The 22,900-nt window shown below is 44.0% G+C and overlaps 1 protein-coding gene across 1 annotated transcript in view; it reads left to right on the forward strand.

The window, feature by feature from the left end:
• vezt (vezatin, adherens junctions transmembrane protein) overlaps window positions 1-22,900 on the forward strand; it is an 86,736-nt gene that overhangs the window by 27,078 nt on the left and 36,758 nt on the right. The window contains exon 3 of the mRNA XM_078420205.1: window positions 20,058-20,144. Within this exon, the coding sequence (XP_078276331.1) occupies window positions 20,058-20,144 (87 nt within the window). The remainder of the gene's footprint in view (window positions 1-20,057; window positions 20,145-22,900) is intronic.

The raw sequence follows: 22,900 nt of genomic DNA on the forward strand, positions 1-22,900 counted from the left end.
ATGGCCACATCAACCGAGGGAATAGCCCAAACTGCAAACACCACAACTTCAACTTGCCTGGACGTTCTGACCTCTATCCTTTCTAACCCTTCAGTAACATCCTTTCTTAGTTGCTGAACCTGTTCAGTGTCATCCAACTTCCTGTTATACCACCTACCCAAACTTTTAACTGGTCTCTCCATAATAGAAGGGATTTCTTCTTCATCTACATGGAACCTTTTCTCTACTACCTTTCCTCTTGCCAAAGAAATACTCTGTGACTTACTAGGCTTAACCAATCTATCCCATTTAAGATTATCATTTAACTTCTCCAACAACCTTTTTGTACAAGCTGCTGTTGTGGTCACCAAGGTCATATCATCCAACAAGGCCCTGATTGGAGGGAGGCGCAGTCCATCCTGCCGTCTCTCCCCGCCGACTTCCCATCACGATGCTATAATCACTAACTCCATCGCCATTGTAAACACTAACTGGGAAATAGTACACCTTGCCATAATGCCCACCTCTAGTTTCTACTATGCTGTCGTAAAGTCTACTGTACTAAAACATATTTGGACATCTTTGAAATATGCGTTTACTAAATTTACTATTGATCCTGGAACTCTAAAGAAATAAAAAGCACTCCAAATAAGACTATATGGCACAGATCCAAATACCAGCATCTGCAGTTATTTTCTTATACTACTGGTTGCTCCACTGCGATTTCTCTTCGAGGTATGTCCACTTTGAAGAAGTTCTCCTCCTCTCTTCGACGAGAGTTCAGTAACATGCTCTCTCGCTGCTCCCCCTCTGTGATTTCTCCTGCCCTCCTACTCTACGACTGCTGCCTGACCTGCTGAGTTACTCCAGCATTTTGTGAATAAATCGATTTGTACCAGCATCTGCAGTTATTTTCTTATCCAAATGCATTTGCCAGGTCCAAAAACATTATATGCAAATCTCTTCTCTAGAGCTTGGCTGTCTGAATCTGGTGCCATATTTACACTAATTTGTTCTAAGCAACCTGGGATTCCTGCTTTCTGTACTGTGGTATCTATTAACCTGTTCCTTTCTAAATAACTTGCCAGCCGCTGTGCCACTATGCTAAAGAATGTATTAATCTGAATTCATGTAATTGGCTTAGTGCAACAACTTTGTACTTCCTGATGATTAGCACCTTGTTTAAAGCATTCTAGCGAGGATGAACATAGATTGTGTCAGTGTGTAGGAAGGAACTACAGATGCTGGTTTAAACCGAAGATGGACACAAAAAGCTGGAGTAACTCAGCGGGACAGGCAGTATCTCTGGAGAGAAGGAATGGGTGATGTTTCGGGTCGAGACCCTTCTTCAGACTACTGTCGGAGTACTGATTGTGTCAGTACTACTTTTATGAATGAATAACTTGACCTTGAATTTGAGTACAAGGCACAACTTCCAAATTTGCAGTTAATACAAAACTTGGAAGATTGTGAAACTTGTAGGTATAGACAGTTATGGAATCGAAAAACATGGGGCAGAAGAAAGGTAATGCTAAAAGTTATTTTCTTGAAAGCATGAAAAGGGGGAATCTAAACCAGAGAGCTCATTAGCTGGACATAGAATGCTGGAGTAACTCAGCGGGTCAGGCAGCATCTCTGGAGAAAATGGATGTATGGTGTTTCAGGTCGGGATCCTTCAGACTCATTGTAGTAGGTGTGGGAGAGAACTGGAAGCAAGAAAAGACCAGAACAAATTGGGGCTGGCAGCAGATTACCTTGGGCAGGGTCATTCCCTGATAGGCCAATAGTTGACTAAGGAAGTTATGATCCCAAGATGTTTTCTACTGTTGCCCATGTGGACTATCACTTTTTCATATTAATGTACCATATTTTAATCCAATTTTTCATAATTTAGCACCATTGTAGGCAAAATAGCATCAAAGTTAAATGATTTAACGTGAATTATTCATGGTATTTTGGCACCATTGCCAAAATTAGTAGCTATTTTATCTGACTGTGTAGTTCATTTGTTTTATCTTATCTTGCAAACTGCAATTTACTATCATTTAATAATTTAATCTGTAAATATTTTTTCACAGTTTAAAAAAAATACGTAGGGGGGCACTTATTTCAGTCAACACCCGCAGTAGGGTAAGGCTTTGCACTGTGCATTACAGGAAAGGTTCTGTAGTCCTTGACAAAGTTCAAATTTTACTGTTTATCAGAGTGAAATATTTGAGGAATGAGGAAAATCTAAATTACAGGCATATGTTCTTTTCATCCGAGAAGGATTGGGCAATGTGATGAAGATGATCAAGAGAAATAGAATGGTTTTGTTTTGGGTAGCTGAATCTGAAATGTTGACGTGACCTTATAATGATTGCAGCAAAGGGATGGGTGAAATGGGAGAAAATGCTTTCACTTTAAGCATTTCACATTCCAATAATTCTTATGTATATTGTATTTAATAGTGAGTTACTGAGGTTAACATGTGGGACCAAAGTATAGCAATGTGACCATCAAATCAAGCACCTTGTATGGCAGTCGTGTAACAAATGAGTTCCGTGTTCACAGACGTGCTTAAGTTGATTTGGTCCATTAATCAGAAAGTGCACAAAAATCACTTGTGTCAAGTCAAGAGTGTTTAATTGCCATGGGTACTGACAGCTGAACAATGAAATTCTTACTTGCAGCAGCATTTCAGGCCTGTAAACACAATGCCCATAGATAATATGTAATAATAAAAAATTCAATAAATTAATAACCCCAATTTGAGTGCAAAAAAAGGCCGGTAATCCTTGAAGCAACTAAAGATAATGCATAGTTAAGGTTTGTCCATCTACACGTTGCACTGCATCAAAAGCAGCCAACACAATCAAAGACTTGTTCCTTTCATCTCCCTTTCTCCTTCGGGCAGAAGGTATAGAAGCTTGAAAGTGCACGCCACCAGACTCTGGAACAGCTGCTTCCCCACTGTTACCAGGCTTCTGAACAGTCCTCTCATTTCATATCTACCCCATTGCAGATATTGGACTTTGTCTATGGAACTGATGTCCGTCCTACAATGCTGAGAACTATATTCTGCACTTTGTATCTTTCCCTTGGTTCTGCCTATTTTACTTGCATTTGACCCGACTGTATTTATATATAATATTATCTGATTGGATAGCAAGCAAAGCTTTTCATTCTACCTCTTGACAATAATAAATCTGGGTGTAGTGCCACTTCCCAATGATAGGAGTGAAATGGAAGTGTGGCCAGGGTGGTAACCATACCTTCACGGTTATGTGATGAATGGCATCAAAAGCACAAGGCCGATAAAGAAAAAAATCTAAAATAGAAAGAGAGGATACCAGTTCTGCATTTTATGGGAACAAATGTATGTATATACGTGGACTTGTAATATTAAAAATATTATAATAGCCCATGTAGGGATGACCATAAGGCAGGCATTTGTAATCTGGGGTCAGCTTGTCGCTTCTGAGGAGCTTTATTATCCAAGTTAAAGAAAGGTCATGGCTACTTCTCTACCCTTCTGAAGTGCAGTAATAGTTTGTTAGATATCCCCACCTGCCTTTCAGTTCCACATTTTCTTATTCTTTTTGTTTCAATGAGCTGCTGGTTGTCGAATATTCAGCATTTGAGGAATAGGTGACATTTCTGCACGATAACTTTATTCTGTGCTTTGAATGTGTTTGTTCTTTACTTTGGCTGAGTCAAAAGTATAACTTCACTGGGCTCTATAAAGATGCACTGTGATTGTTATCCCCAAGATTTCAGCTTGCTAAAGGCAGTTTTTCTGCTGTAGTTCTCTTCCTTGTTTGTTGGAAGCACTTAGCAGGTTAAGCAACATTTTTTGAAAATAAAACAAGAACAGGTATTGGAAATGTGCATGCCTTAATGCTAAGTGTCTTTCTTACATTCCCATAGACTTGTTATCTAATTGTATTCTACACAAATGGCTTTTTTTTGTAGTTTTGGTTTCTGTTGTCTTGTAGAGTTTGTATTCTGTTTGTCCAAATCTATGTGCCTGTGATGCTGTCATTGTACCCATAACTCGCCGCACTTATGCACATGACAGCAGCAGGGTGGTGCAGTGGTAGAGTTGCTGCCTTAGAATGCCAGAGACTCCGGGCTCAATCCTGATTACGGATGCTATCTGTATGGAGTTTGTACGTTCTCCCTGTGACCAAGTGGGTTTTCTGTGGGTGCTCTGGTTTCCTACCACGCTCCAAAGACATACAGGTTAATTGGCCTTGGTAAAATTGTAAATTGTCCCTAGTGTGCTATGCATGGGGTGACCATGAGTCGGCATGGACTGGGTGGGCCGAAGGGACTGTTACTGCACTATATCTCAAAAGTCTAAAAGACAGTAGACTTGACTTCATATGCTGAAGAGGACATTAATGCAATGTCCTCTGCATTTAAGGTGCATATTGTCAAGTTTGACCAGTACACTGGTTAATTACTGTGACAGATTAATTGGGGTGACAAAGTGAATGTATCTAGCTCACTTCAAACAGCATTGTGGGAATATTTTGGCTAACCAATAAAGCAGAGTCCCTGATATTTTGATATTAAACTGGAGAGTCATCATTCATATCTCTGCATTTCACCACTGCATACCATCTGAAAGGTGAGATATTTATTCACAAAATGCTGGAGCAACTCAGCAAGTCAGGCAGCATTTCAGGAGAGAAGGAATGTGTGACGTTTCGGGTCGAGACCCTTCTTCAGACTCTGAAAGGTGGGAGCTACCATTGAGCCAGCCCTGGTACAAATGTCTATGGATATTCAGTATCATCTCTTGCTGCCCAATCTCTTTGTACATACCACATTATTTGGCAAATGTGGGCGGCATGGTGGCGGCACTGTGGCGCAGCGGTAGAGTTGCTGCTTTACCGCGAATGCAGCGCCGGAGACTCGGGTTCGATCCTGACTACGGGCGCCATCTGTACGGAGTTTGTACGTTCTCCCCATGACCTGCGTGGGTTTTCTCCGAGATCTTCGGATTCCTCCCACACTCCAAAGACGTACAGGTATGTAGGTTAATTGGCTGGGCAAATGTAAAAATTGTCCCTAGTGTGTGTAGGATAGTGTTAGTGTGCGGGGATCGCTGGGCGGCGCAGACCCGGTGGGCCGAAGGGCCTGTTTCTGCGCTGTATCTCTAAATCTAAAATCTAAAAATCTAAATCAAAAATGTGTGGCTGGAAGCCTGCTCTCAGCTAGCTATGTGTACTCCATGATTAAGTCTAGGGAGGAACTGCAGATGCTGGTTTACACCGAAGATAGACGCAAAATGCAGAAGTAACTCAGAGAGGAAAATAAAAGACTCTGGTATCAAGTCTGGGTTAAAATGTGGCCGGAGAACAGGAGGAATCACAGAGTGGGAGCAAAGAGGGTGTTGCAGAATTCTCGTCAGCGAGAGGAGGAGAACCTCTACAGACTAGGCGTACCTTAAAAAGAACCTACATACCTGTATGTCTTTGGGGTGTGGGAGGAAACCGAAGATCTCGGAGAAAACCCACAGTCACAGGGAGAATATATGAACTCCGTACAGACAGACCCATAGTCGGGATCGAACCCGGGTCTCTGGCGCTGCAAGCACTGTAAGGCAGCAACTCTACTGCTGCGCCACCATGTGGCCCTAATCTTAAAGAAAACATAACATTAACCTCAACATGTAAATATTGTTCCTAAAATTACAACCTAAATATTCAAACTTTCCATAGAATCCTGTTTTAGATCAAACATCCAGGACTTTTAATTTGAATGGGGTGAAAATATTGGGGTGTATATTTTGTTTAGAAGGAAACAAAACCTGGCAGAGTTGTATACTTGTGACAAGAATTTGTTCAAGCAGAAAGAACATGAGGGTTACATGCAAAGGAATAATTTGCTTGAAGATATGAGGATGCACAATGCAGTAATGCCATTCAAATTCTATATACCATAATTAAAGGTAGATATGCTGCTTGACCCGCTGAGTTACTCCAGCATTTATAGAGTCATAGAGTGATACAGTGGGGAAACAGGCCCTTCGGCCCAACTTGCCCACACCGGCCAACAATGTCCCAGCTACATTAGTCCCACTTGCCTGCACTTGGTCCATATCCCTCAAAACCTGTCCTATCCATGTGCCTGTCTTAACTTTCTTAGCCGATGGGATTGTCTTTGGTATTTTCCAGCATCTGCAGTTCCTTTCTACACACATCATAATTAAATTAAGTTTACTGGTCTGGATGGAAAAATGTAGAAAGACATGCATAACAAAATTGTTCTGTGTACAAGTTAAATGGATTCTTCATTAAAATCTTCTTCAAAGTTGTCTCTGCATAACAAAATGTGTACGAAGTAATTGCAGATGCTGGTTCAAACCGAGGATGGACACAACAAGCTAGAGTAACTCAGCAGGATCAGCAGGGCCTGTTTCCGCGCTGCATCTCTAAACTGAATCTCCAGTAACCGAGTTAGCATTGCCAATCAGGGTGGCCAATCTATTTAACTCCAGGCAGCATTTCTGGAGAGAAGGAATGGGTGATGTTTCGGGTCGAGAACCTTCAAACGTCTCGACCTGAAACATCACCCAATCCTTCTCTCCAGAGATGCTGCCTGTCCCGCTGAGTTACTCCAGCTTTTTGTGTCTATCTTTTGTCTCTGCATAACACAAGAACACAAGAAAATAGGAGCAGGAGTAGGCCAACCGGCCCCTCGAGCCCGCTCCGCCATTCAATACGATCATGGCTGATCCTACCCCAACCCCCTTCCCACTATCGCCCTTCTTCCCACCCAAAAGAACCGTGTGATCTCCTGGGAGAGGCGAAATCTGGTTTGACAAAGGACAGCAAGTTGTGTGATCTCTGTGGACTTTACATACTACAGGGCATGAGCACAATTCAATGTGAATAATTAGAATACTTCAGTGAACAGTAACCTGCGGGACTTTTTATTTTGGCAAATTATTCTGATGAAGATCCTGGAAACACATAGTTTATCAGGCAGCACCTGAAGAATTGGCATTTCAGGTTGAACACCCTACAAAACTGGAAAAGTGGGGAAACAAGTTTATTGTTGAGGAAAAGATGGATCGAACAAATATAATTTGCTTGGATGGGGAGAGATATGCTGCTAAGTTATGGATTCATGCTGATGGGTTAATGATGGCAGTCAGAAAAACAGGGGTGTGCAAAAAGTTGTGAAATGCAAGTCAAAGCTGCAGAAAACTGAATCCAATAAATGCTGAGTGTTTCCAGCATCTGCAGTTCCTTCCCCACTTTCTGTCTTCCAACATCTGCAGTCCTTGTTTTTTTTTTCTAATTTGCTTAACTTTGTGGTTTATTTGGAAAACTAATGACCTACTATAATACTATATCAAGTCAGTCAGATTTTTTTTTAGTAGGGTCAAAGAGAGAACGTAAATTTTGCACAGATGTGTATGTCTGTATAAGTCGCCATATTATCTGGGGCATTGTTTGGCCTGTCTTGGAACAAGTTCTTTATTCATTAAAAGTCACACTAACCTGTTCATCTGATGATGGGCATGGTACTTGCCCACCTCCTTCCTCTCTACCTGCCGGGAATGGCATCAGGGCAGTGGACTTGCTCCTTCCTCTCTGACCCGCAACTCCTAATGATAAGCCAGCTACCTCGATGGCAGGATGGGTTTTCACTTGCCCGGCCCCTCTGAACTCCACAGCTTGATGAAAGCATTCTGATTCCTTTGGCCACTCTTTCTTGGAGGCTGTGAAAGGACAGGGGATGTAACTAGGAAAATTGACAGGGGAGAGCCGGTGGATGTGGTGTACCTTGACCTTCAGAAAGCCTTCGACAAGGTCTCACATAGGAGATTAGTGGGCAAAATTAGAGCACATGGTATTGGGGGTAGGGTACTGACATGGATAGAAAATAGGTTGAAAATAGGTTGGCAGACAGAAAGCAAAGAGTGGGAATAAATGGGTCCCTTTCAGAATGTCAGGCAGTGACTAGTGGGGTACCGCAAGGCTCGGTGCTGGGACCGCAGCTATTTCCAATATACATTAATGACTTGCATGAAGGGATTAAAAGTAACATTAGCAAATATGCAGATGACACAAAGCTGGGTGGTAGTGTGAACTGTGAGGAAGATGCTATGAGGTTGCAGGGTGACTTGGACAGGTTGTGTGAGTGGGCGGATGCATGGCAGATGCAGTTTAATGTGGATAAATGTGAGGTTATCCACTTTGGTGGTAAGAATAGGAAGGCAGAGTATTATCTGAATGGTGTCAAGTTAGGAAAAGGGGATGTACAACGAGATTTGGGTGTCCTAGTGTATCAGTCACTGAAAGGATGCATGCAGGTACAGTAGGCAGTGAAGAAACCCAATGGAATGTTGGCCTTCATAACAAGAGGAGTTGAGTATAGGAGCAAAGAGGTCGTTCTGCAGTTGTACAGGGCTCTAGTGAGACCGCACCTGGAGTACTGTGTGCAGTTTTGGCCTCCAAATTTGAGGAAGGATATTCTTGCTATCGAGGGCGTGCAGCGTAGGTTCACTAGGTTAATTCCCGGAATGGCAGGACTGTCATATGTAGAAAGACTGGAGTGACTAGGCTTGTATATACTGGAATTTAGAAGGATGAGAGGGGAACTTATTGAAACATATAAGATTATTAAGGGATTGGACACCTTAGAGGCTGGAAACATGTTCCCAATGTTGGGGGAGTCCAGAACCAGGGGCCACGGTTTAAGAATAAGGGGTAGGCCATTTAGAACGGAGATGAGGAAAAACTTTTTCAGTCAGAGAGTTATAAATCTGTGGAATTCTCTGCCTCAGAAGGCAGTGGAGGCCAATTCTCTGGATGCTTTCAAGAGAGAGCTAGATAGAGCTCTTAAGGATGGCAGAGTCAGGGGGTATGGGGAGAAGGCAGGAACGGGGTACTGATTGAGAATGATCAGCCACGATCACATTGAATGGTGGTGCTGGCTCGAAGGGCCGAATGGCCTACTCCTGCGTCTATTGTCTAGGACAAGAGGTTTTCGTGTTGGCAGAGGGTCAGGTGAGTGGCAGGGTGAGGGAAAGAAAAAAGGTGATGGAGGAGTGAGCAAATGAGTTGTGGTATCTCTGCTCTCCTTTCCACCCTCCCCACTCTCATGCTCTCTTGCCCGATCTTTGTCATTTATCCACGGAGAATTCTTTGCGATGTATCTTTGCCCTTGATTGTTAAAGTATGATGGCAATTTTTCAAGTGTTTTTTTTTCTAAAACCGTAAGCCCCAAAAAAGTCTAGCTACTTGCATACAAAAATAGATCTTGTGGTATTTGTTAACTTGGACACGAGACATGCCAGTCAATTAGTCTCTTAAGCATTGCAGAATGGTGACATTCCAGTCATAATGAATGACTGGAAAGTATCCTTGCAGATCAAGATGCATGTTGACTGAAAAATGTAACCAAACGAGCTGGGGCTCGTTCAATGACTTCATCAATATGAATAATGTGTCTGCATTGTTCATTATCAGCGGGTTGAACTGCATGGAAACGGGGCCCTTCAATCCAACTAGTCTATGCTGAAAATATCCAAGCTGATGACATTTGGCTTATACCTCTCAATCTTTTCTATTCACAGCACTGTCCAAATGCCTTTTCAAACATTATAATATACCTGTCTCTACAACTTCCTCTGGCAGCTTGTTCCACCCTCTGTAACAATGATGCCCCTCAGGTCCCCTTTTAAATCTTTCCCCTCTAACCTTAAATCTATAGCATACAATTTTGGACTCTTCTCTCCTGCAAATATTACTTTATCTGTACCCTTCATGATTTTATATGCAGGAAGTTTTGTTATAATACATGTTTCCATAACCTGAATTGAAAGTAATGCAAGTTACCAGGGAAATTGATAAGGGCAAGGCTGTGGATGTTGTCTATATGGACTTCAGTAAGGCATTTGACAAGGTTCCACATGGAAGGTTGATTAAGAAGGTTAAATCGTTGGGTATTAATAGTGAGGTTGCAAGATGGATTCAACAATGGCTGAATGGGAGATACCAGAGGGTAACGGTTGACAATTGTATGTCAGGTTGGAGGCCAGTGTCTAGTGGAGTGCCCCAAGGATCTGTGTTGGGTCCACTGTTGTTTGTCATTTACATTAATGATCTGGATGATGGTGTGGCAAATTGGATTAGTAAATATGCAGATGATACTAAAATAGGTGGAGTAGTTGATAGTGAGGTAGATTTTCAAAGTCTACAGAGAGACTTGGGCCTTTTGGAAGGGTGGGCTGAAAGATGGCAGATGGAGTTTAATGCTGATAAGTGTGAGGTGCTGCATTTTGGTAGGACAAATCAAAATAGGACGTACAGGGTAAATGGTAGGGAATTGAGGAATGCAGTGGAACAGAGGGATCTGGGAATAACTGTGCATTGTTCCCTGAAGGTGGAATCTCATGTGGATAGGGTGGTGAAGAAGGCGTTTGGTATGCTTGCCTTTATAAATCAGAGCATCGAGTATAGAAGTTGGGATGTAATGTTGAAATTGTACAGGGCATTGGTGAGGCCGAATCTGGAGTATGGTGTGCAGTTCTGGTCGCCAAATTATAGGAAGGATGTCGACAAAATGGAGAGGGTACAGAGGAGATTTACTAGAATGTTGCCTGGGTTTCAGCACTTAGGCTACAGAGAGAGGTTGAACAGGTTGGGTCTTTATTCTTTGGAGCGTAGAAGGTTGAGGGGGGACTTGATAGAGGTTTTTAAAATTTTGAGAGGGACGGACAGAGTTGACGTGGGTAGGCTTTTCCCTTTGAGAGTGGGGAAGATTCCAACAAGGGGACATAGCTTCAGAATTGAGGGACAAAGGTTTAGGGGTAACATGAGGGGGAACTTCTTTACTCAGAGGGTTGTGGCTGTATGGAATGGGCTTCCGGTGGAAGTGGTGGAGGCTGGCTCGATTTTATTATTTAAGAGTAAATTGGATAGGTATATGGATGAGAGGGGATTAGAGGGTTATGGTCTGAGTGCAGGTAGATGAGACTAGGTCAGGGAGAATGGTCGGCGTGGACTGGTAGGGCCGGACAGGCCTGTTTCCATGCTGTAGTTGTTATATGTTATATGTTACATGTTATAAGTGTTGAATTGCAGAACACTCTTTTTATGATCTGGGCCAAATTTGGTTATAATGAATGAATAATTTTATTGGCCAAGTATGCATATGTATAAAAATATGATACTGGAGAGATTTTTTAATGTTATTTTCATTTGTTTGCAAAAGTATATTCTGTTTACTTGATGGGAAAGTTTTGCTTGTATGTGGTACTTCATATAGCCATGTAATACATAATATAAACTTATGGTTCCAGACTTTCTTCAACTGTTGTAAAATTAAAATTTGTTTTTGATTTTGATCCATAATTGGACACAAAAATGTGACATTTTTTACACATCATAACTTATGTGAAAATATATACGTATCGTAATGGCCTACATTTGTCTAAACAATTTTTTTTTGAGGACCTTTGATATGCCTTTCCAAACCCGACTTTGCTTGGAGAAATTAGTTGCACATATTCATTTGGGAGAGTAAAAAATATCATGCTCATGTACGTAACTCATCGTGTCCTGAGAGTTAAGTACGTAAGATGCCGTTGGAAATCATGAAAAATGAATATTTTTCGGATCGATATTCATTTGTTTCTATGATGCTCAAGCCAAGTAAAAAATATATATGTCCAAAAATTCTTAACTCAACATACTTTAAAGCAAACGAGACATAATATGCTTACTTTGTTCTCCGTGTCCAAATCGTTACGTACATAAGCAGGCATCATTAACCCGCTGTTTTCATGTCTGGTGGATTTGTCAACTTATAAAAACATTTTATAAGTAAGTGTAAGTGTAGTTTGTCAGTTTTCTGCTGACGGTGCTGCAGCCTGATGACCCTTCGTGTCTTCGGAGCGTCTGCTGGTTACATACAGGAGACGTTCAATTGTCCAGCGCTATCTTCCTAATGAAAGCTGCCCATCGGACACCATCTTGTTTGCGTTTTGAAAGGTAAGATTTTGTTTGTATTTTAAATGTATTTTGGGGGAAATACTAGCCGAGTCAGGTCGAGATTACAGTGTCTTCTGAAACATCGCGAAAATTCCCACGCTGTCAATGCTTCTCCGGCGTCCTAATTTTCGCTGAAATCACTGACAAGTCGGTAAGTATTTGAGAGTTTTGAACTATAACACCTTGTATGGGTTACTTGAAAAACAAGCTTCACTGTAACAAGGAATAAACCGGATTTACTTCCAGTTTACTAAGAGCTGTATTTTTTTTTTTTTTTAATTAAGTGGTTACGTGGATTTTTGCGAAAAGTGTGTGGGGATTCTTTGAAAATGTAAGGGAGATGCATATCTGGTTTCTGGGTTGAATATCTGGGTTTGGAGCCCACTTTATATGTAATGGCGGAGGCCAAAAACATCGCGAAAATTCCCACGCTGTCAAACTGTCGCCTCCAATCTACCTGTCAAATGGCCTGATGGTAAATAAATTGGTTTACTGTCCAATTTCATTGTGGACCGCCACGGATAGGATGTATAACAACACTTTAATGAATTAGAAAAAAGAAGTTCTACCATTGCAATAAAATGCCATTGAGACACCATGTTACGTACGTTAACACTTTTATGGTAAATTTTAAGTTACCTGAAAAAACTATTTGCGGTTGTGGAACTATCTTTCTTTTTGATAGAGTCAGACGGTTGTCAAACTTGTAAATAAATGTGTTTGCATTGGTTTTTACAACAATTAATTTTTGGGTGTCTATGTCACGCTTCTATGTCCCAGTATCATATTTATACACATATACAAGGAATGTGCTTTGGTGCTCCGCTCACAAATGACAACACAAACATACAGTTAACAATTAAGAATAAAGCATAACCACATCAAAACAATAAGGATACAACATTACGGTCTAAACATGTAGGTGAAAATAAACCAGAGCAAAAAAAAGACCACAGACTTTGGTTATTGAGTAGAACTATCACTCATGGGGAAAAAAAGCTGTTTTTATGTCTGGCTGTGGCTGCTTTGACAGTCCGGAGTCGCCTTCCAGAGGGAAGTGCTTCGAAGAGTTTGCGGCCAGGGTGAGAGGGGTCAGAGATGATCTTGTCCGCTCACTTCCTGGCCCTTGCAGTGTACAGTTCATCAATGAGGGGAAGGTTGCAGCCAACTACCTTCTCAGCTGTGCGAATGATCCATTGCAGCCTCTAGATGTCGTGCTTGGTAGCTGAGCCAATCCAGACCACGATGGAGAAGGTGAGGATGGACTCAATGAAAGCAGTATAGAATTGGACCATCATTGCCTGTGGCAGATTGTGTTTCCTCAGCTGCCGCAGGAAGTACATCCTCTGTTGGGTCTTTTTGACTGTGGAGTCGATGGTGGTCCCCCATTTAAGGTCCCTGGAGATGATGGTTCAAAGGAATTTAAATAACTCCACAGATGTGACTATGGTGTTGTTGATGGGGGGGGGGATCTCTTCAAAAGTCTACAATTAGTGCCACTGTCTTGAGAGCATTGAGCTCCAGGTTGTTGCGATGGCACCAGGACGCCAGCTGTGTCACTTCTCCTCTGTAGGCAGATTCCTCCCCATCCTGGATCAGTCCAATCAGGGTAGTGTCATCCGCAAACTTGAGGAGCTTGACAGAGGAGTCTGTGGAGGTGCAGTCGTTGGTGTAGAGAGAGTAAAAGAGAGGGGAGAGTACGCAGCCTTGCGGTGATCCTATGCTGAGGGTCTGCAGGTCCGAGATGTGCTTTATAACGTGATTTGATTGGAACTAGAGAACCACTAACAAGTTGTTCCCGATTCTTAAAAAGTCAGCCCTGCTCAATGAGATAAGAATTTTGTCTATTTTAATGAGATCACTTTTCATTTGCTAAATTCTGCTTATTTCTTTTCGTATGACCAGCCATCCACCTCCCCTTCAGTCAATCCCCAAAATTCCAAATACCCCAACAATCGAAATGGTGAACCTTTGTTTCATTCGTAACACAGCAAGTATCTTTCTCCATGCAAAGCCAGGCCAGATCTGTACACAGTATACCAGTTGCAGTCTCATTAGGGCCTCTATAGTTCCAGTTAAACATGTTTAACTTGGACTCAAATCCTCTGGAATCTACTGTTGAGTAAGAAAGTGCCATAACCAACCTATGGAGTCAGCCGAGTGTAGCTAGAGTTCAATGCCAGAAGTATTGCCTTGAGAAAGGACACCGAGACAACATACAAACATATTGGTTAGGAGCAGGGATGGACCATTCGGCCCCTCTAGCCTGTTCTGCCACTTAATTAGATCGAGACCAGCCTTTTATCTTCCTTCTGCAAGTGTTTTGGGTGTGGGGCTTCCCACAAATGTTGTGACCGTCAACAATGACTTTGAGCTGTCTCTCCAAATGTGCACATAAGCAAATGTACACTGCTGCTTGATGACACAGACAGAGTGATCTTGGTTTTGGAGATGCAGTAACTTGGATTGACTAGATTCCCATTCACTTGTAAATTAGCCCTACAATTTCCTTGGAGCTGGCACGCACTGATAGCTATGATGGATGGAAATTACACTGAGATTTAGTTAAGCTCTTTGGTCAGTGAGAGATGCCTGTTTAGAAAGATTGTTGCAAATAGCTTTTATTGTGGCGAAAGGAGGGCAGCAAGGAGACTCTAGCGATCACAATCAGATTATCTCATTTTCTTTGGTCACAATAGTGGCTTCTCAGAGGACCCGTGTAGGAGATGAATCGACAAGTGTGTCTGTGGTCCCAGTTGTTGTTCTTCAACTGACATTTAGTCTTTTAATCCTCCTCAGTCTCGGGTGGTGGAAAGACCAGACCAAACAGTTTGTTGTGGAAAGTAGTCAGGGGCCTTTGGGTCAGAGAGTCCCAGTTCAGAAGTTCCTCAAACTACTTATGGTGGATAGACACACAAAACTGGAGTAACTCAGAGGGTCAGGCAGCATCTCTGGAGAAAAGGGGTAGGTGACATTTCGGGTCGAGACTCTTTTTCAGACTGAGAGTCAAGGGAAAGGGAAGCGAGAGATATAGACTGTTATATAGAACGATATAGAACAAATGAATGAAAGATATGCAAAAATGTAATGATCAAAGAAACGGTCCATTGTTGGCTGTGGACCAAGTGACAACGAGTTATACAGACAATGAAACTGACCTGGATGACAATGAAACTAATACAACGACTAGGGTGGGGAAGGGATAGAGAGAGAGAGGGGATGCAAAGGTTACTTGACATTGGAGAAATTAATATTCATACCGCTGGGTTGTAAGCTGCTTAAGCGAAATACAAGGTGCTGTTCCTCCAATTTGCATTTGGCCTCACTCTGACAGTGGAGGAGGCCCAGGGACATAGGTGGATACTAGCTGTCTCTGTCCTTGATAAGCTCTCCTCCATTCTTGCCTCTCAGCTAGATAGGCACGGTAGCGCAGCGGTAGAGTTGCTGCTTTACAGCGAATGCAGCGCCGGAGACTCAGGTTCGATCCTGACTACGGGTGCTGCACTGTAAGGAGTTTGTACGTTCTCCCCGTGACCTGCGTGGGTTTTCTCCGAGATCTTCGGTTTCCTCCCACACTCCAAAGACGTACAGGTATGTAGGTTAATTGGCTGGGTAAATGTAAAAATTGTCCCTAGTGGGTGTAGGATAGTGTTAATGTGCGGGATCGCTGGGCGGCACGGACTTGGAGGGCCGAAAAGGCCTGTTTCCGGCTGTATATATATGATATGATATGATATGATATGATATGAGAGTCTTGGGTATTCGAGCCACATTTGCTCTCCACATTGCTGAAGAAGCCAGTTGTTGGATCTCCTTTCCACCCTTTATCTGTACTGTAGTTGCTTCTTGACATTTAATAGCCTGCAGAGCTGTTTTAATTCCTTGATGTGCTGCAAGTTTACAATCCAAGAACGTATTACATTTATTGTTAATTCATTCCTGGATCTCCTAGTATTTTGCTACAAACTAGACCTGGTGTTTCTGTAATACAAGTCCACCACCGATTTTACCAGCATCCTTGGTTCCAGAGCTTTCCTGCATTATGCGTGTAGGAAGGAACTCCAGATGCTGGTACGTTGTGACCCGCAACGTCACCCACTCCTCTCCAGAGATGTTGCCTGTCCTGAGTTACTCCAGCATTTTGTGCCTTTCTGGATTATCCCTTTTGCCAGACCAACAGAGGTCCCGGCCTACGAGAGGAGTCCAACGGTACCGGAACGGTCTGCCTAGGCAGTCGAGGAGCCGAGATATCGGCTCGCAAATCTGGCCTCAGCTATGGGAACGGATCTGCCGGCGGCCTGGCCAGAGTTCCAGAGCCCCAGCCACAGGGGGCAAATGGGACCTGCCGATCGGAGCGGAAGTCCAGATGAGGTCGAGATTGGCCGTCCAATCAGACCTTGGTACCACATTTGGGAGGGTTTTCAAGTGTGGCCTCGTAATTAAAGGAAGTGCTGGACCACCAGTTGCTCGATAATTGGCGGTGGACCTGTAGAAGCCAAGACCATTCACAGGTGATAATTATGGTGGATCACAATGTCCATTCGCTGTGGACTTCTGTGGTCCTTGTTGGTTGTGAAGCATTATCTGAGAAGAGCTTTCCTTACATACCCTTTATTCAAAATGCTTGCAAAACAGATCCTCTATAAAACCTGCCCTTGATGATCATGGCCTACAGTAAGACTCTGGAGAATATAGGCAATTTTCATAGCAGGTTTTGATTACCTTATTTTCTGGTAGCAATGTTTATGTTTTTACACTGCAATTTTGGAGCCAGGCTGCTGGAGGTAAAGTGGATTAGGCATTAGTCAATGACGACTTTCTCTGTTGACATCCTTGTCTCTCGCCAGTGCAATGACATGTTCAACAGTTGCCAGTGTCTGAATCTGGCAAAACATGGTGTAGGTTACAAGACCGTGTTCCAAGCATTTTGTAGGAAAAGGTCACCATTGGTGTTTAGCTTTCCCTACTCCTTCCTTGCCAATCTTGCATTTTCAGAGGTTTGTACTCTTTTCAACCCTACCACTGAAGATACGTGTGAGGATTGCCTTGACAACAGTTGAGAAATAGGCCAGGGTTTAAGTTTGGAGCTGCAATTTACCTTTTTTTCAACTGTATTTCAAACTCTTCAGACCTCCAAGTTCAAACTCTGCTTGTCTGTACCCTGCTCTGTGAGATTTCTTTCTCCTCTGTAACCTTGAATAAAATAAATAGTTAGTAGTAATGTTGAACAATTCATCTCATCTATAACTAGTTTTTAGGACAAAAGGATGTTCTGGACTTCTGCTTTGTGGAAAAAGTGCTACCTAATTTCATTTGTTCCAGCTGTAAATTTTTCAATAATCTGCGCCTTTCAGTGGCACTAGTGTCTTGGGTCTAAGGCAGGGGTGTCAAACTCATTTTCACCCCGGCCACATCAGCATTATGGTTGCCCTCAAAGGGCCGGTTGTAACTGTAAGACTGTATAAATGTAACTAATCCTTAACATATTGTTAAATAACTGTCTGCATTTGATTATTATTTATTGAAATGAACAAGTATTGTAGTACATGCAGTAAATGTAAAAATATATGTAAGCACATTGACAAATTGGGCCCGTTCCTCGTAGGGTTTCCATTGCGACCTGGGGAAATCACGTTTTTTCTTTAAAATAAATTGTCTCTTTAAAAAAAAATGAAATGAATCTCAATGGGGGGGTGAGAGGAGGGGAGGTGGAGAGGGGAGGGGTGGGTGAGGAAGGGAAAGGGGAGAGGGAGCCTCTGACACCGTCCTGCCAGCAGCCATCTTCTTTCTCCTTCACTGTGGTGCCGTGCTCCTCCAGGGGAGGGGGAGCGCAATTAAAGGCGGTACAGGGAAGGGGAGAGGGTGTAACCGAGGAGCCTTGGACCCAAAGCCTCTCCTGTATTGGTGCAGCACCCTCAACCCCCTACTCAATCCCCCTAATCCCCCCCTCCCTACCCCCAACTCTCCCCTCTTCCCTGACCCCCACTGTCCCCTTTCTCCCCAACCTCCACTCTCTCATCCCCCACCAACACCCCCTCCTCCCCCCCACCCCTGCTGTCCCCTTCCCACCCGCACTCTCCTCCACCCTCCATTCCACCACTCTCTCCTCCCCCCACCCCCCCATTTTCTCCTCTCCAGCCCCACTCTCTCTCCCCAGCCCCACTCTCCTCCACCCCTCCTCACCCACCCCTACCCTCCCCTCCACCCACTTGCCCCACCTGCATTCTCACCGTCCCCCTCCCCCCCACTCTCCCCCATCCCCACTGTCCCCCTACCCCCCACTCTCTTCCCCCCACCACCACCCCCCTTCCCCCACACTCCATCTCTCCTCCCCCACCCTCCCCTCCTTTCACTCTCACTGTCTCCTTCCCCATCACCCACCTTTCCCTCCCTCCCCCCCACTCCCCTTTTCCCTGACCCTCAGGCCCTGTTCCCTCCCACCCCCACTCTCTCTTCCCCCCCACATCCCCTCCTCCCCACCCTCCTCCCCCACCCCCTCCTCCCCCTTTCACTCTCACTGTCCCCTTCCCCCACCCACCTTCTCCCCCTTTGCTTCCCCCCCACTCTTCCCTGACCCCCACTGTCCCCCATCCCCCCACCCCCACTCTCTTCCCCCCCACCACCCCCCTCCCCAGTCCCACTCTCCCTCCCACCCCCCACTCTCTGCTCCTCCCACCCCCCCTCTTCCCTGACCCCCACTGTTCCCCTTCCCCCACCCCCACTCTCTCTTCCCCCAACCACCCCCGCTGTCCCCCTCCCCAGTCCCACTCTCCCCCCACTCTCTCCTCACCCACTCTCACTCTCCCCCCCTTTCCCCACCACCCCCTTTCCCCCACTCTCTCCTCCCCCCACCCCCCCATAATCCCATTTTCTCCTACCCCCACCCCTCCCTCCCCCCACTCGGCCCCACGTCCACTCCCCTCCCTTCCGTGGAGCCGTTGGCGGTGAAAGGCACTTACCGAGCGTGCATGGAGGAGGGAGCCCCGGACTACAGGAGTCGGGCAGCGGAGGTGGGACTACTCGAGTCGGGCGGGGCCGGTCTGGGAGCGTCGGGAGGGGAGAGAAGCGGGGGGAGAGAGGCTCTGCGGGAGGCGCGCAGTCTGAAGTCGCGACGGGCCGTCGGTGGCAGCGGCCCTCGTCGACGCCGCCATCGGTGGAAGGGGGGACTCGAGGACGCCGTGCGTGAGTTGAAGGGACGGAAGGGAAGGATGAGGACCATCAGTCCGACCATCTCCCTCCTGCTCGGGAGTGTCCCCCGGGTGAGGGGAGTGAGGAGAGCGGAGGCAGTGATTGTGGGCGGGCAGCTCCGCTAACGGCGTCCATCTTGTTTGTGCGAGTGAGGAGCCGCCGTGCTGTGTTGGTGACATCAGACGTACAGCACTTGGAAAAAATGTGTTTAGAAATGAAAGTTTGAAAGTTAATGTCTGTAACTTAAAAGATATACGACCAATGACAATTAAGCTCTCCCGGGCCACATAAAATGACGTGGCGGGCCGCATTCGGCCCGTGGGCCTTGTGTTTGACACCTGTGGTCTAAGGCATGATGGCGGCAGACCCAGGCCCAATGTGGTTGTTTTGTCTCCATGCAGTGACCCATTGATCACACTCGCCAACACCATCACCCAGAGGTTGGCGTCAGTGTCACCCATGCTGATGGTCAATGATAAAGGTTTTGTTATTTTTGCAGTCACAAAATGCAAACTGAGATGGAATAATTTAAGCAGGGGTATAGGTGAGAGGTGGTGGGGAGTCATTGGGATAAATACATAAGGAAGAGCTATGCTGTTGATCACATTCTTGGTGCTATGCAGGATGAGACCAGTTGATATAGTAAATGTGTCACATCTCTGAATCAAATCAAGTTCCTGGAGTCTGAGTGATGTTGGAAGGACAATGGGCTGTCGAGCTCTTTAAAAATATGACACAAGCTATGCAAAGGGGCCAAATTAACAAGGGTAATTTTACTGCTTTGGTCTATTTTGTTCAGGCATTATGATAACAATTTGTCCTTTTACCTAATTAATAAGATACTTGGTTGGAATGATAGAGAGCTAAATTTTTTTGTTTTGTTTTTTGCAGAGGAGCTTCTTATCAAAGCTTGTTGATGTTATTCAAAAATGGAATCCATTTTCTGAAACTAAGAGAAGGAAAGATTTGGAATCGCTGGTAAGTCTTTGCATTAATTCTCTTCCAACATGGAGGTTTTCTCTTCTGGAGTTCATACCATTTTTGTCAAGAAATTGTCTTTGCTGCTTTGGCATCTAGGTTTCTTCTAAAAAGTTAAGAATCTAGAATTTCCTACCACTGGTGCACATTCACCAGACCGTGTGTTGTAATGGCGAGGTGGGGAAGGCAAAGCAAATTTTGTCTTCCTAGAATTGAAAGACTTGATTAAATGGATCTCATTGTGACAGGGCATATTACAGTGGTAGCTCTGCAGTACATATGGATCTTGCCTCTTCGTTCACTGAATATATCAATGGAGATGTCCTGTGCAAAGAGCTAACTTGAGAGATCTTGCATGTGCTCCATGATGCCGAACTGATACTTGAGTTGTCCATAACTGCTGCCAATGCATCAGCTAAATCTGGGTATTGAGAGTATTGTGTTCAGTTTTGGGCACCATGTTATAGGAAAGATGTCGTCAAGCTGGAAAGGGTGCAGAGAAGATTTATGAGGATGTTGCCAGGACTCAAGGGCCTGAGCTATGGGAAGAGGTTGAGCAGGCTATGACACTATTCCTTAGAGTGCAGGAGGATGAGGGTGATCTTACAGAGGTGTATAAAATCATGAGAGGAATAGATCGCGTAGATGCACAGAGTATCTTGCCCAGGATAGGTGAATTGAGAATCATGTGACATAGGTTTAAGGTGACAAGGGAAAGATTTAAGAATCTGAGGGGTAAGGGACTGTTTCCACGCTGTAAGACTCTGACTCTCTACATAAAGAAAAGTAAATACTTTTTTCTTTGCTTTCTTCTTACCGTGTCGTTTTTTTGAACTATTTGTTCTCAGAAATTTTATTTTTGCTGTTCTACTTAACAGCATTAATAAAAATTAAAACCACTTGAATGAAAAGTAGCAAGAAATTTCACATGAGTTGATTCCATAGCAACTTGCAAGTGCTCCAATCATCCAAAGGTAATAGAGTTTAATGAAATGTGATCTCGATAAGCAAGACATCTATTTTATAGGGATAGACATCTGGGAACTTGTGAATAGAGGTAATGTGATTTTTATTTATTCATGGGTGTGGACATTGCTGGCAAACCAAGCCTAATAAACACATGACAATAATCAACCACAACCTAATTCCCCTGCACTGAGGTGGCACTTAAAAGTCAGCCACATTCATGGGTCTCAAATCATTTACAAGCCTGGTGTAATTTGTAGGCCTCATTGATGAAGAATTATGGGATTCATTCTGTGAAGGACATTGGTGAATCAGTTGGGTTCCCTATGGCAACCCAGTGGTTACATGGTTAGTTATTGGGATTTTTTTAATGATTGCCATGGTGGGATTTGAACTTGTGTCTCAAGTTCACAAGTTATAGGAGTAGAATTAGGCCATTCAGCCCATTGATTCTACCCCGCCATTCAATCATGCCTGATCTCTGCCTCCTAATCTAATTTTCCTGACTTCTCCCCATAACCCTTCACACCCATTCTAATCAAGAATTTGTCTATCTCTGCCTTACAAAATATCCACTGACTTGGCCTCCACGGCCCTCTGTGGCAATGAGTTCTACAGATTAACTACCCTCTGACTAAAGAAGTTCCTCCTCGCCTCCTTTCTAAAAGAGCGCCCTTTAATTCTGAGGCTATGACCTCTGGTCCTAGACTCTCCCACCAGTGGAAACATTCTTTCCACATCCACTCTATCTATGCCTTTCATTATTCTGTAAGTTTCAATGAGGTCCCCCCTCAACCTTCTAAACTCCAGTGAGTAGAGACCCAGGGCTCTCAAACGCTCATCTTATGCTAACCCACTCATTCCTGGAATCATTCTTGTAAACCTCCACTGGACCTTCTCCAGAGCCAGCACATCCATTCTCGGCTATAAGGCCCAAATTTGCTCACACTACTCCAAATGCGGCCTGATCAGCACCTTATAGAGACTCAGCATTACATCTCTGTTTTTGTTATCCAGTCTTCTTGATATAAATGAATTTGCCTACCTTACTAGCGATTTGACTTACAAATTAACTTTTTGGGAGTCCTGCACCAGCACTCCCAAGTCCATTTGCATCTCCGATTTCTGGATTCCCTCTCCATTTAGAAAATAATCTGTGCCTTTATTCTTATTACCAAAATGCATGACTCCATCCACACTTTGCTACACTGAATTTCATCTGTCACTTCTCTACCCATTCTCCTAACCCGTCCAAGTCCTTCTGCAGAGTCCTTGCTTCCTCTACACTATCTTAGCATCATCTGTAAATTTGGCCACAAAACCTTCATTCCCCTTATCCAAATCATTAATGTACAACGTGAAGAGAAGCAGAACTCCACTGGTCACTGGCAGCCAACCTGCAAAAGCGCCTTTTATTGCAACTCTTTGCCTTCTGCCAACCTGCTATCCATACTGGTATCTTCCCTTTAATACCATGGGCTTTCATCTTCTCTAGCACTTTATCGAAGGCCTTCTGAAAGTCTAAGTTAACAACATCTGCATTTTCTCCTCTGCTTATCCTGCTATTAACTTCCTCAAAGAACTCTAGCAGATTTGTCAGGCAAGATCTTCCCTTCACAAAACCATGCTGACTTCGGCCTATTTTATCGTGAACTTCGAAGTAATGCGTAACCTCATCCGTTATAATTAACTCTATAATTTTGCCAACCACCAAAGTCAGGCTATCCGGCCTATAGTTTCCGCTCTTCTGCTTTGCTCCCATCTTGTAGAGCGGGGTGCTATTTGCAATT

This window comes from Rhinoraja longicauda, chromosome 23 (assembly GCF_053455715.1).
Source record: "Rhinoraja longicauda isolate Sanriku21f chromosome 23, sRhiLon1.1, whole genome shotgun sequence".
In the NCBI taxonomy this organism is placed as follows: domain Eukaryota; kingdom Metazoa; phylum Chordata; class Chondrichthyes; order Rajiformes; family Arhynchobatidae; genus Rhinoraja; species Rhinoraja longicauda.